The following is a 12,193-nucleotide window of genomic DNA, read 5'->3' as shown; positions in this document are numbered from 1 at the left end:
CTCCGGGACCTCGAAAATTTAGGGTATCCATGGAGGAGTGCCTTTATAAGAAAACCCTAATCCCCACAATTCTTCCACACTCAGTCTGATATTCCCCAACCACCACACAATGTCAGCCCCCAAACCCCCCCACGAAAAGCCACCATTAACCCTCTTCGAGCCAATCCTCACCGAAACAGGCTTCACTTTGCTCCAGCGCAACACGGCGGCGTTCTCCCACCCCACCGAGCGCCGCGGCCGGAAAAAACTCGCCGAACCGGGCCGGTTCCTCGGCGTCCGCCGCCGCCCCTGGGGCCGCTACGCCGCCGAAATTCGAGACCCCACCACCAAAGAACGCCACTGGCTGGGCACCTTCGACACTGCCCAGGAAGCTGCCCTAGCCTACGATCGGGCAGCCCTCGCCATTAAAGGAACTCAAGCAAGAACCAATTTTATCTACACCGATCACACTAATTTCCACTCCATTCTCAGCTCCTTCGAATTCCACAGCGCTTTCCATTCCCAAATCAACCACCAGAACGCCGCCTCCGCCTCCGTCGTCTCCGCCGCCGCCGGTGCCGCCTCCGGAGGTGGCGGCGTTAACAAGCCTTCCGCCCAATCAGGGGATGACACGTGTCGAGATGAAAAGAAGAGCTTCTTCAACAGCTCTACAGCTAATTCGGGTTACCTTGATTGCATTGTTCCCAGCAGTTATTTAAACCCTAATTCTTCTGCAAATTCTTCGAATTGCTCCAATGGCGCGGCGGAGGAGGATAATCAGATTGATGAGGTGATGATTCCTGTTGATTTTTCGACGAATTGTGGTGAAGAAATTGGGGGTTTCTATGGAAGTAGTTTTTGGGATCAGAATGAGCAGATTTGGGAATTTAGTTCCTGCGATTGTGATCAGCTGTCGGCTGTGATCAAGAACCCTAATTTCATTGGGGATGATGATCAAAGGTGTCAGATTGATGATTATGATCTTCCAGGTTTTGATCAGATGATCAGTGGTAATAATTCTGCTGAATTTGATGCAGCAGCGCCTGCAAATAATTATAATTATTCGTCGTCGTCTTCCTCGTCGTTTTTTGCTCCTGCTTTTGGGGAAGCACTGGATTTAGGGCAGTCTCTATTTTAATTTCAGACCTGTTATTTAATTAAGATCTATTAATGTTATAGATATATATATATATATTGTAATTGTGTTTGTTTTGAGTGTATCTATATCTCATGTATAATGGATGTTTTGCAATTAATTAATATATACCATCCTTAGTCTCTCTCCTTCCTGCTGCTACTGTACTGTTAATTAGGGTTTGCAGATGAAATTATTATTCTAGGGTTTTGAATGAAGAAGATGGTAATTAACTATATAGGGTGCGTAACAACTTCTCCATATTTCTACTATTTATTAAAAAAAATTCTTACAAAAATATCAAATTAAATATTAATTTTTTATTTATTTATATTATAGTACTAAAAATTAATTTTACATTCAAAATATCACATCAATATTTTATTTATATCACACTTTATTTATATCACATCATCCAACTATTTTAATTCAAAAATTTTACTGTTCATAACTCAAAATTCAAACCTCCAAACAAATACACTCATGATGTAACAATAGCCAATGCCATCGTGTGATACAATCATATAATATCATATATTAATACAATATATAATTGACAATCCACTAACAATAAACACAAGATATAATATATACTAATATTTTATTGGTGGGTAAAAATAATGTATAAAATTATTAGATATTTTTGCTCTTTGGATATGTGTTTTAGTATAAATTGATTGTATCTTTAATAATATATTTATATTTTGATATTTGTATATAATTAATTTTTATTATAATAAAAAATAGTAAAAATACACGCATTTACGAGATTATTAGATGTTGATATTGACAAGTAAGATTTGGGCAAAGAATATCTAAATAACATAATCGCAATAGCGATAGCAGTACTTTCTTGATCCATCATAGGGGTCACTGTCTGTCCATCAAGTTATATTCATCTGTTTGTGTGTGACAGCATCGCATCATTCATTTATGGTATTCAACATTAATTTTATTTATTTATTTATTTATTTTGCATTAAATACTTATAACATATCCTACATGTTTTTCTTTCTACCTAGTAAATTGGCTATTCAATTTCAGATCTCTCTCGTCACATCCAATTCAACAAATTCAAGAAAATATAGCCGTTGAAGCAACAACCTTAATTGCCCCAAAGGGGTAACAAAATCCAAAGGCATGATGAACCATAATGTAAAGAGTTTAGACACTCATTCATATATATAGACATTAACTTAGGATCATCTTCCTTAAATAGATATCGAAAGAAGCTCCGAAAATCGAGCGGCGTCGATGCGAATACCGTGCGATTTCAGCTCGATCCTGCTGAAACGGCGTTCGTCTGTCCGATTACGCTAATTCGATGCGAAAAGGGCTATCGAGCAGCGAAAAATACGAACCCAGATCGATCGGATCCAATAGCCCCGGAATTTCGGTCCTAGTCCGAAACTTGCATCCCCCGCTGCGTGGACCTCCCTCCACAAATAGAGCCGCTGCCACTGCCACCTCCCGACAGTCAAGAATTTGTCTGAAAAATTCCCACCAGATGATCGTACTTACACGATGGTCCGAATCTGCAAAATCCATTTTCCGCAAAGCGAGAGCACACCGGCGTGCTCTGAGAAAACGAGGATTCAGCTTGTCATGATAAAACCGTGCGATAACAGAGGAGCGTGCGTGCGTAATAGAAATTCGATGCAATGCTCACCGATTGCATAAGATCAGACGACATCGGTGGATGATGGTACTTACATCCCGACCCGAATTTACAACTCCCGGTCCGTAAATAGAATCTGCATTCCGGCTCTCCGGGTCTTTCCGGAAACGTATGTTCTGTCTGATAGGTACCAGCAAGGCGAATGGAAGCACTCGTCGTCCGTGTCCTCGGGAGGACAATACGACTAATCGGAGCCTATAATAATCCGTTGCGCTTTCAACATTTTACGTATAGAAACGGAGAAATTACGATCGAAATATTGCGTTTTCGGTTACCTGATATGACGACCAACTGCGAATGGGAAGAACTGGCGGGGGGAGGACGAATAGATGGTAATTTTCCGGGGAATAAATGGCGGGCTGCGGATGATGGAATTTACAGGTAATGCCGAACTTGCATTTCCCGGTTTTGTTGAAATATGCGCATTCGTCTTCGCCCTGTAATAACGACAGCTCTTGCGTCGGTGAGACGGCTGTATTTAAGGGAAAATATAGAAATATGTGAAATGACGAAGCTGACCGGGCGCAAAGGGTAGCCGAGAACGTTTAGTGCCGATGCAACTGAGAACGCGCCGCCGCCCTGCTTAGGATGGTGATACTTGCACGACGCGCCGTATTTGCACAGTCCTGTTCGCATGTAGTACTGAAACAAAAAATGTTTATGTAATAGAACTAAGAATACAGATAATGTTCGAAGAGGAGAACCGAGGTTGCGCTAAATCGAAAACAGCTAAAGGAAATGTCTTCCCGCCGGACAATGAATTGCGGTCACAAAAATAGACTTTATAATTAACAGGACAGGACTGCCTTACGATGCAAAATAAAAGATGATCGAAGAAATGAATTGAAGACAACTTTGGAAAACTATAAAATGGTGATTTAAGAGTGTAATAAGATGCGACTCGATCCAAGTACCATGAGTTATTCAATTATTTATGTAATCTACAATGTCGACTAAATGTTTCATTCGGAAAATCGATTGGATACCTTACAGACAGGCTGGTCGGTGCGCTCGGGGTACTCATCTCCACTTGCTCTAAAAGCTCCGATCGCCTATGATCATATATATAAATGCATACACAATGTGAGGTTGATCGATGGAACAAATACTTGGAGTAAACAAAAATCAAGCAACAAAAGTTATTGCAACAAATTATCTTACCCCAAATGAAGTTATTGTATCATCGAACGGAAAATGAACAATGTTGGAGTTAACAAAATCAATTCAAGATCCATATAAGTAATAAAAATGCAATGAACTTGATGCTAATAGTTGCTACTTTGATTTCAACTTATCCGGTATAGGCTACTAATCTAAACAAGAAGTACTCAATTTCTCCAAATTAGTCTAGAGTCGATAAACAACTGTAAGTACAATTTAATGCAGGGGCAGATCTACAGGTTGGAGAGTAGTAGCATGGCTACCAGTGATTTTCTTTCACCAAAAGAAAATTTTTATAAATCAACAATTGTGATGCCATTAAAAAATTGTAGTGCTCCACTTAAAATTGCACGTGTACTTTTTCCCCTAAAAATATCAATTTTTCCTTCACCAAAACCATCAAAACGAGTAGACCGTAGTAGCTTGATTAAGTGTATGCATAACCAAGTATGGCCGGCCATTCTACATGGATGTTCTTCCCCTAAATTACCAAATTTCCTTCACTAAAACCATCAAAACGAGTAGACCATAGTAGCCCGAATCAATGTATACATAACCAACTAACAACCGGTCGTCCACATGTGCTCTTTTCGCCAAAATTATAAAAAAAATTCTTTCACTAAATAAATTTATTGTAGCATGAGATCCAATGAAGCCGGAAAGGCTTGTGCCATGCCGCACAAGTTTGTGCACTATTATTGTGCAGATGATAAAACTACGGACGATATATATACCAAGACATGTCAACAATTTATGAGTTCATTGTGCGAATGATACATTTTCACCTAATTAGTAGCTCTTCCTTCGCACGCACGCCATTGTTGTAGCAAGGTTCTGTTTGGTTTGAGGGGAATATAGGGGAGGGAAGGAGAGGGGGAAAATTAAAATTAGCTCATTTGGTTCAACTTTTCTTAAAAGAAAGGGGAAGAGAAATAAAAGAAGCGGAGGAGTGTTGACTTTGATCCAATGGACAGCTACACCACTTTCGGTCAATCTTGGCAAATTCAAGTTCGTTTGTGGAAGATCTCGGTTATATTCTTTTCGGTCACTTCTGACAAACTCAAATTTGTTTGATCATATGTTGAATTTGAGGAGTGTTAAAATATATTTAAAAAATACATATTATATTTATGGTAGTTGTGTTATTTAAGATATTTATAGAATTCTAGTCATATTTAGATAATTTGTGTATCATTATAAATATGTACAAGTTATCACGATTGAAGCAGAGAATTTCAACTTCATATTTCAACAGGGACAAAATAATAAAATTATTCTATTTTCATTCCTTGTCATATCTAACAAAGACAAAAAATACTATTTTTCTTAGTTTCCTATTCATTCTCATTCATATGAACCAAACACAAAAATATTATTTTCTCTAACGGCCATCTGTCTAACACGTTTACTCTTTCCATAAATCATCGATCTTTGTTCACCAAATAAATGTATTGTAGCATAAATCCAATTAAGCTAGTTTTGCCTAAACCAATTCACAAAAAAACATATCGAAGCGCATGCTTAATTCACCTAATTAGAAACTATTCCCTTAAACACACTTCATTGCCATAGCGAGTGGCACAAAGGTTGCGCCATGCTTTACAATGTGCAGCACTATGATCGTGCAAATGATAAAACTACCAAATCATATTAATACCACAGGTATGCATGTCAACAAATTGATGAATTCATTCGGCGAATGATATATTTTAACCTAATTAGCAACTCTTCCTTCACCCAAACCATAAACACGGGTAGATGATGGTAGCTCGATTGAATGAATGCATAACAAACTTACCACTAACCATCCTACACGTGTGCTCTTTCACTAAATTATCGAAAAAAATTCACCAAAACCATCAAACGAATGGCTCGTAGTAGCTCAATTCAATGCATGCTACATGTGTGCTCTTTCCCCTAAAGTATTGATTTTTGTTCACTAAAACCATCAAAACAAATGGGCCGTTGTGAAATGATTCAATGCATGCATAACCAATGTCCGGCTGCCCTACACGTGTCTTTCCAGGGCCAGTCCTAACCTTCGAATAGCCCAAGGCGAAATAAAAGTAAGATCCTCTAAATATATAAAAATAATTATTTTTTATCTATAAAAATATAAATAATTAACAAAAATATTTTTTCTAACATTTTTAGATGAATAATAATATTAAAAAAATTCCAAACTACATTTTCTAACCATTGTAAATCCACCCCACACCATCAAACTACATCCTTTTATATTTATACATATCAAATAAGTTCTATATATATAAAAACTATACATATATAACATAAATATATAACGGCCCATCTCGCCCAGGCCCAGGGGAGGGGCGCCCGCCTATGGCCACCTTGTGTCTTTCCCCCGAATTATCAAATCGGCCTTCAACAAACTCATCAAAACGAATGGGACCATCGTAGCCTATCCGTTCATGCATCACCAACTACCAGTCATCCATCTGACACGTGTAGTTGTTCCACCATATTATCGATTTTCGTTCACCAAATAATTTAATTGTAACAGAGAATCCGATAAAGCGAGATTTAACTAAATCATTCACAAAAAGAAAAAGAAAAAAAAAACATATCGAAATTCATGCTTAATCGCACTCCATTGCCATAGCAAGTGGCACAAAGGTTGCGCCATGCCTTACAACTACGCGCACTATGATCGCCTAATTAGAAACTCTTCCTTCCTTCGCCTAATTAGTAACTCTTCCTTCACCAAAACTGTAAACACGGCTCGACACGATAATAGCTCGATTAAATGAATTCATAACCGACTAACGATCGACTCCATCCTACACGTGTCGTTATGGACAATCAACCCGTGCATAAGCAACCAACGGCCACCCCTCCAACACGTGTAGTTCTTACAGCGATTTTCGTTCACCGAACAAAGTTATTGCAGCTGAGAATCCGATGAAGCTAGATTTAACTAAATCAATTAAGTAATAACAAAATCGCAACAAACTCGATCCTAATCCTCGTGGCCTCAGATTATAACTAAACCAATTTAGCCTACTAATCAAAAAAAGAAACACACAATTTCTACAAAGAAACAATACCAAAAATCTCATCCCTGCGATCGCCATTGAATACAATGCATCAAAAGGTCAATAAGCTTTAAAAAAAATAAATGTAAGAATTTTACCGCAGTACAATCGGGAGGATGATTGAAGCGGCAGCGATTGCCGTAGCCACAGAATCCAGTCCTTACATAATAGATACAATCCGGCTCGCCGGACCTCTCCGGGTAACCGCCGCCGCCGAGCCCTAATTGCCGCACGGACTCTGCATTCACGAAAAATCGAACTCCAAAAATCAATCGAAATTTACAGAACACGAAGCTCAAATTCACCCGAAATTCAACTGAAATTTAAGTGAAATTCAGTTGAAATTAAATTCAAATGCAAACTCGCCTTCCAGCCCGGTTTCCCCGCTCGGCGACGCCCATTCGGCCGGAACCGCCTCCGCCGCCGTGGTCTCGCCGCGCTTGTCCATAACGCGCTTTTTCCTTCCCCCTCTCACTCTACTCTCAAGAAAACACAAATAGCACAGTACAGACAAACCAGTATATATATATATATATAGATAAGCAGAAAAAGTATGTGCTGATATGAAAACCTGGAAGAGTATGAGCAGAGGAGGTTTTGATCAGAGGAGAGAGAGAGTGCGAAGAACAAGAGAGAGACGGGTGTCTTGCAATGTGGACTCTGCAGTGACGTTATGTATTTTGGAGAGAGAGATTTTATTATTTTTTAATATATATATATTTTCTCATTTTCCTTAATTTCCATTTTAGTTTCTTACCAAACAGCAATCCCACGACTCGTGTCATGATGTGCTCAGGAAGCAGTTACTCCAGCTGAAATGACTCTTATGCCCTTACACTTCGTTGGCAAAATTTTCTTCTGCCTGCCGACTGCTGTACTGCTGTTGTTTATCTAACTTCGTAATGAGTTTTTTAGCTTATTAAGGTGTGTTTTTTAAATATATATATATATATTTTTTAATTACATATACAATTTTTTATTAAATTTTATTATTTTTGTCTACAATAATTACATTTAAATTATTATTAAAACAAATATATATTATTGGTTTATTGTTTATTGAATAAGACATCCAATAGTCATTTTTACGTAAAATATAATATATATAAAAAAAATTGATCTAAAATACTATATATTCCATACATATTTTTATTTTGAATCTACCAAAATAATTTTACAATATATCTAAAACATACCATGTGGTTTTCATCCATTAAAATAAATATAATTGGAGATGTTAAGCGGTTTTTGAGTTTGAAATTTGTCTTAATTTTTTATTTTAAATGGTTTGGTGCAAGATTATGCCAAAAAAAAACACACACACGCAAACTTTTATTTAGAAATTATAAAAATTAAAGAATGAGAAAAAAATTGAAAATAAAGCCAAAAAAATGTGAAAAATTAAATTGTAAAAAATAAAAAAAGAAACCTAAAAGAAACAATAGTATAGTGTTTTTAAAATTATATGTATGAAATTAGAATATAAGATTAATTATAAAAATAAGACTATGATTTTCGGATGAAAAAAAAATGGTAAATAAAATTGTTGTTTTAAAACGAATGGAGTACTATTTTATAAAAAAATATGAATATATATTTAGAATTTGTAGATAAATAATAAAGAAAATAAAGATAAATTTTAAAGAAAAACACCATACATAAATTATTTTAATATATATATATATAGCTATGTTTACAAATCTCTTTTTAAATATAAAATACTAAACTTTGTTTTAAAACAAAAAATATCGTACCAATTTGTTATGTTTATTATTCTATAAAATGTTGTAAAATAAATTTAACATAATTTACAATTTATTTTTTAGTGTACGTTGGAAAGTTAACAGAGTGAGTAATTTAAAACGCATGACTCGTGCGACCACCGGTAGCTAAATGCAAGAGTACATCATTTAGGAGGTAAAAGCGCTAAGATTCCATAACGACTTTAGAGCAAAAAGCGCTAATACCGTTTTAACATTAACAATAATAATAATTCATTAATAAATAAATTATAAACCAAGAACTATCATCAAAGTAAAAAATGCATCAAATTCACAGAGACCTAATGCTCGATTCTGTATAGCAACAAAAGTTATTTCTTGTTTGTTCCTGTAAGTAATCTAAAAGGGATCTTCATTTTAGAGTTGAGGATCATCCCAAAAAAATTGCATCATCCCAAATTCACATTTAAAATTATCACAGTTTCATTTTCTTTTTCGGATTTCCGGGGACAACTGCAGTGCAAGTCTCGGCATTCTGAAAATGAGCCGGTGCCTTGATGATGAGAAAGACGACCCTGAGACGAATATCACCTGCTGAAATGAAAGCACAAACTATCATACCTTCAGTTTCTTCTTTCGATTCTTTTCTTTGTTTTTATTTTTCTTTTTTTGCTTTTGTTTCTTGGCTAAACAAGTGTCTAAGCTCTCGGCATCTTCTTCTTCCAATGGCTGCCAAATCGACATTAGGGGACCAGTAAATGAGAAGGGGGGAAATTGTATAAATAAGAAAAACCGGCATATGTAAGAAGTAGCGTGCACCTCGATGTCTCCAAAGGATTTAACATGGTGAACAATTCTTCCGGATTTTGATGATCCACCTGAAGAATGGACAGCATGGAGGGGACAAGAAATTTTGACTAAAACATAGGATCGAATTGAAATTTATAATCAAACATCTATGGTCGAACTATAATATGTTTGATTGCATGATTTAAAGTAGCAAGTTCAGGACATATAAACATGATCACTTGCCGCCATGTCTTTTAGAATTTCAAATTGCGCAATAAAACCTCATAAACAAGGCACGAGTTTACCACAGAAAAAATGCAGCAAATGATTCCTCAACATCGATAGACGTGACAAATGGAAGAAGATGAGGAAATTACTCACAGAAAAAAAAAAAAAAAAAAAAAAAAAAAAAAAAAAAGCCTAATTTGAAGAGAATAATTATAATTCCTCTCAAATACACCAAACAAGAAGAACCTTCCGAAACCACTTAGCAAAATGCACGTCTATGAAAAATTTGTCCACAAAAGACATTCCAGAAAAATGCTCCCAAGTCATTTTCCCCGGAAATATATTTGTAGACATAGTTCTTATTCAAAGGGGTAAATAATAAACTACATGAGTATACACTATGAAAGGACAAACCCAAAAGTTGTCACTTTAAGTTCGATTTTCCGGTAGAGCATAAAATCTTTTAAGAAGAAATAGAAATTCTTTAAATTTAATTCCAGCTCCACTTGGTAAACATTCCTTTCAACTCTTGGCTTACCATTTGTTCTGAATAACCAAATAACAACCAGAGAAAGGAAATCATTTTATCGAAAACAAAGATCAGCTTTGGATTGAGAAATTCATACTGCATTGAACAGTTTCTTTGGCATTTTTCACAGCTAATTCAACGAGCTTTGGATCAATTGAAGCTAACCCATTTGGCTCCTGAAGTTTTCTTTCAAGAAACTTAGCCAATGCAGCAGCCTTGTTTGTCTTCATTGGTCCCCCAGGGTGAGCCTCCCTATGGAATTAGGGTATTCAAATAAAAAAATCAATTATATAAAGGCTCCAACCACAGATGTCAAAGGTAATGTATGACTACTAGGGTTGTAATTGAATCAACGAATTTTGTTCGAATCGAAGTCTTGATATTAGTATTCGAAATTATGATTCAAATCCGAATATAAATATTTGATTCGATTTGAATATGAATAAAAAATACAAATATAAAATTTTAATATTCTATTCAATATTAGTAAATATTCGAGTCGGTAATAAAATATATAATATAATTAAAATTACAACTATACTATAATATCTTATTCTATTAGAAGTTCTGTGACAATTGAAAGTTTGACAAATAATAGATGAGTGTAATTTTTTTTCTATCAAATTGTTTTAATATTATTTTGAATCTTTTAAATTATAAAATTTCGAATCCAATCGAATAGGGAAAATACGAATCGAATATTTGAATAAATTTGCTAAAATTGTATTTCAAAAAATTGAATCAAATAATTTGAAAACTATTTTGAATCGGATACTACCGTATTCACATTCGATTCGTATACAACTCTAACGGAAACTACCGCAAACTGCCTATGTATGCAATCCATCGACACAAAGTTACATCAACACAACTAAATAGCAGAACGATACAGATCAAATATCTTATTTCCAATAGCAATTTCTTCAGCAAAAGCAAAGAAAAATTAAAAAGAGACAAGCTTGTACAAACTGATAAAGCGCAGTTCAGTTCATCCAAAGATGCATGCATAGTGAAATTTACTAGACTATTATCGTACCAACATTAACAAAACCATCAAAGAGCTTCCCACTAACAAATCTCACGAACACAAAGCAAAATACACGAATATAGGAACTTGAATGGGCCGCAAAAAGCAACCAATTGACATTTAAACATACAAAGACAAACATATATATATATATATATTCAACCCAGCAATTTTACATTATTAGGGGAAGGTTTAAGAACCTGGGTTGCGGTCGTATCTGGACGGTTGCAGATGGAAGAGGAGCGAATTTGCTCCCTCTGAGAGCCCTTCTCTCATCTTCCGTAAGCCCTTCCATCGTTCGTGAAAATCAAGCGGAGAAATTGGCGCTGGAATTCCTAACCCTAACCCTAAAAGCTCCGTATCGAATTGGGGGAAGATTTTGTGGGTAGAAATGATCAGGTGCGACGCGCCTCAATGTAGGCCCTTCACTGCCACGTCATCATTCCCACGCCAATATTTTCATAGAAGAAAATAAGGATGTATAGGTTTGTTGTTTTAATATTTAAAATTAAAATTAAAATTTAAAATATAATTTTTAATAAAAATATATTACTTTTTAAAAAGAAAATTATATCATTATATTATTTAAATAATTTTTTTAATAATATACAATGTATTTATTTTATAATTTATTTAAAAAATAAAAAATTATATTGATAATATTTAAAAACTAGTATCTTATGTTTTGTTGATTTGATTTATTTATTTATTTTATTTGAGTTGGCATTATACAAATAAAGAGTATAATTTATACTCTTTATTATTATTTTTCAAATATTATACATTTTTGTTTTGAAATAACAGATTTATTTGTATTAGACATAAAATATTAATACTAACTCTGTCCTACAAGAAGAGTGTTGTGGATTTTTTGCGATATTTAGATATTA

The 12,193-nt window shown here is 35.2% G+C and overlaps 3 protein-coding genes across 3 annotated transcripts; 1 reads left to right on the top strand and 2 right to left on the bottom strand.

The window, feature by feature from the left end:
- The first annotated feature begins 109 nt into the window (after nt 1-109).
- On the top strand, nt 110-1,117 carry LOC127249030 (ethylene-responsive transcription factor ERF086). Its single transcript, XM_051271623.1, has one exon. It carries the CDS (start codon nt 110-112, stop codon nt 1,115-1,117), a length of 1,008 nt encoding a protein of 335 aa, XP_051127580.1.
- A 1,070-nt stretch (nt 1,118-2,187) lies between these two features.
- Nucleotides 2,188-7,683, bottom strand: LOC127249249 (zinc finger CCCH domain-containing protein 58-like). Its single transcript, XM_051271971.1, has 8 exons — nt 7,581-7,683; nt 7,376-7,485; nt 7,108-7,247; nt 3,779-3,844; nt 3,312-3,434; nt 3,068-3,229; nt 2,784-2,987; nt 2,188-2,693 (listed from the first exon to the last, which is right to left on the bottom strand). The coding sequence occupies exons 2-8, from the start codon at nt 7,455-7,457 to the stop codon at nt 2,592-2,594; spliced, it is 879 nt and encodes a 292-aa protein (XP_051127928.1). The 5' UTR covers nt 7,458-7,485; nt 7,581-7,683; the 3' UTR covers nt 2,188-2,591.
- A 1,383-nt stretch (nt 7,684-9,066) lies between these two features.
- LOC127249416 (uncharacterized) lies at nt 9,067-11,688 on the bottom strand. Its single transcript, XM_051272191.1, has 5 exons — nt 11,504-11,688; nt 10,374-10,528; nt 9,550-9,608; nt 9,352-9,459; nt 9,067-9,265 (listed from the first exon to the last, which is right to left on the bottom strand). The coding sequence occupies exons 1-5, from the start codon at nt 11,596-11,598 to the stop codon at nt 9,206-9,208; spliced, it is 477 nt and encodes a 158-aa protein (XP_051128148.1). The 5' UTR covers nt 11,599-11,688; the 3' UTR covers nt 9,067-9,205.
- Nucleotides 11,689-12,193: the final 505 nt, after the last annotated feature.

The sequence above is a fragment of the Andrographis paniculata genome, unplaced genomic scaffold (genome assembly GCF_009805555.1).
Source record: "Andrographis paniculata isolate CXL003 unplaced genomic scaffold, ASM980555v1 Contig35END, whole genome shotgun sequence".
Lineage (NCBI taxonomy): Eukaryota > Viridiplantae > Streptophyta > Magnoliopsida > Lamiales > Acanthaceae > Andrographis > Andrographis paniculata.
This window is presented reverse-complemented; position numbering and strand designations above follow the sequence as displayed.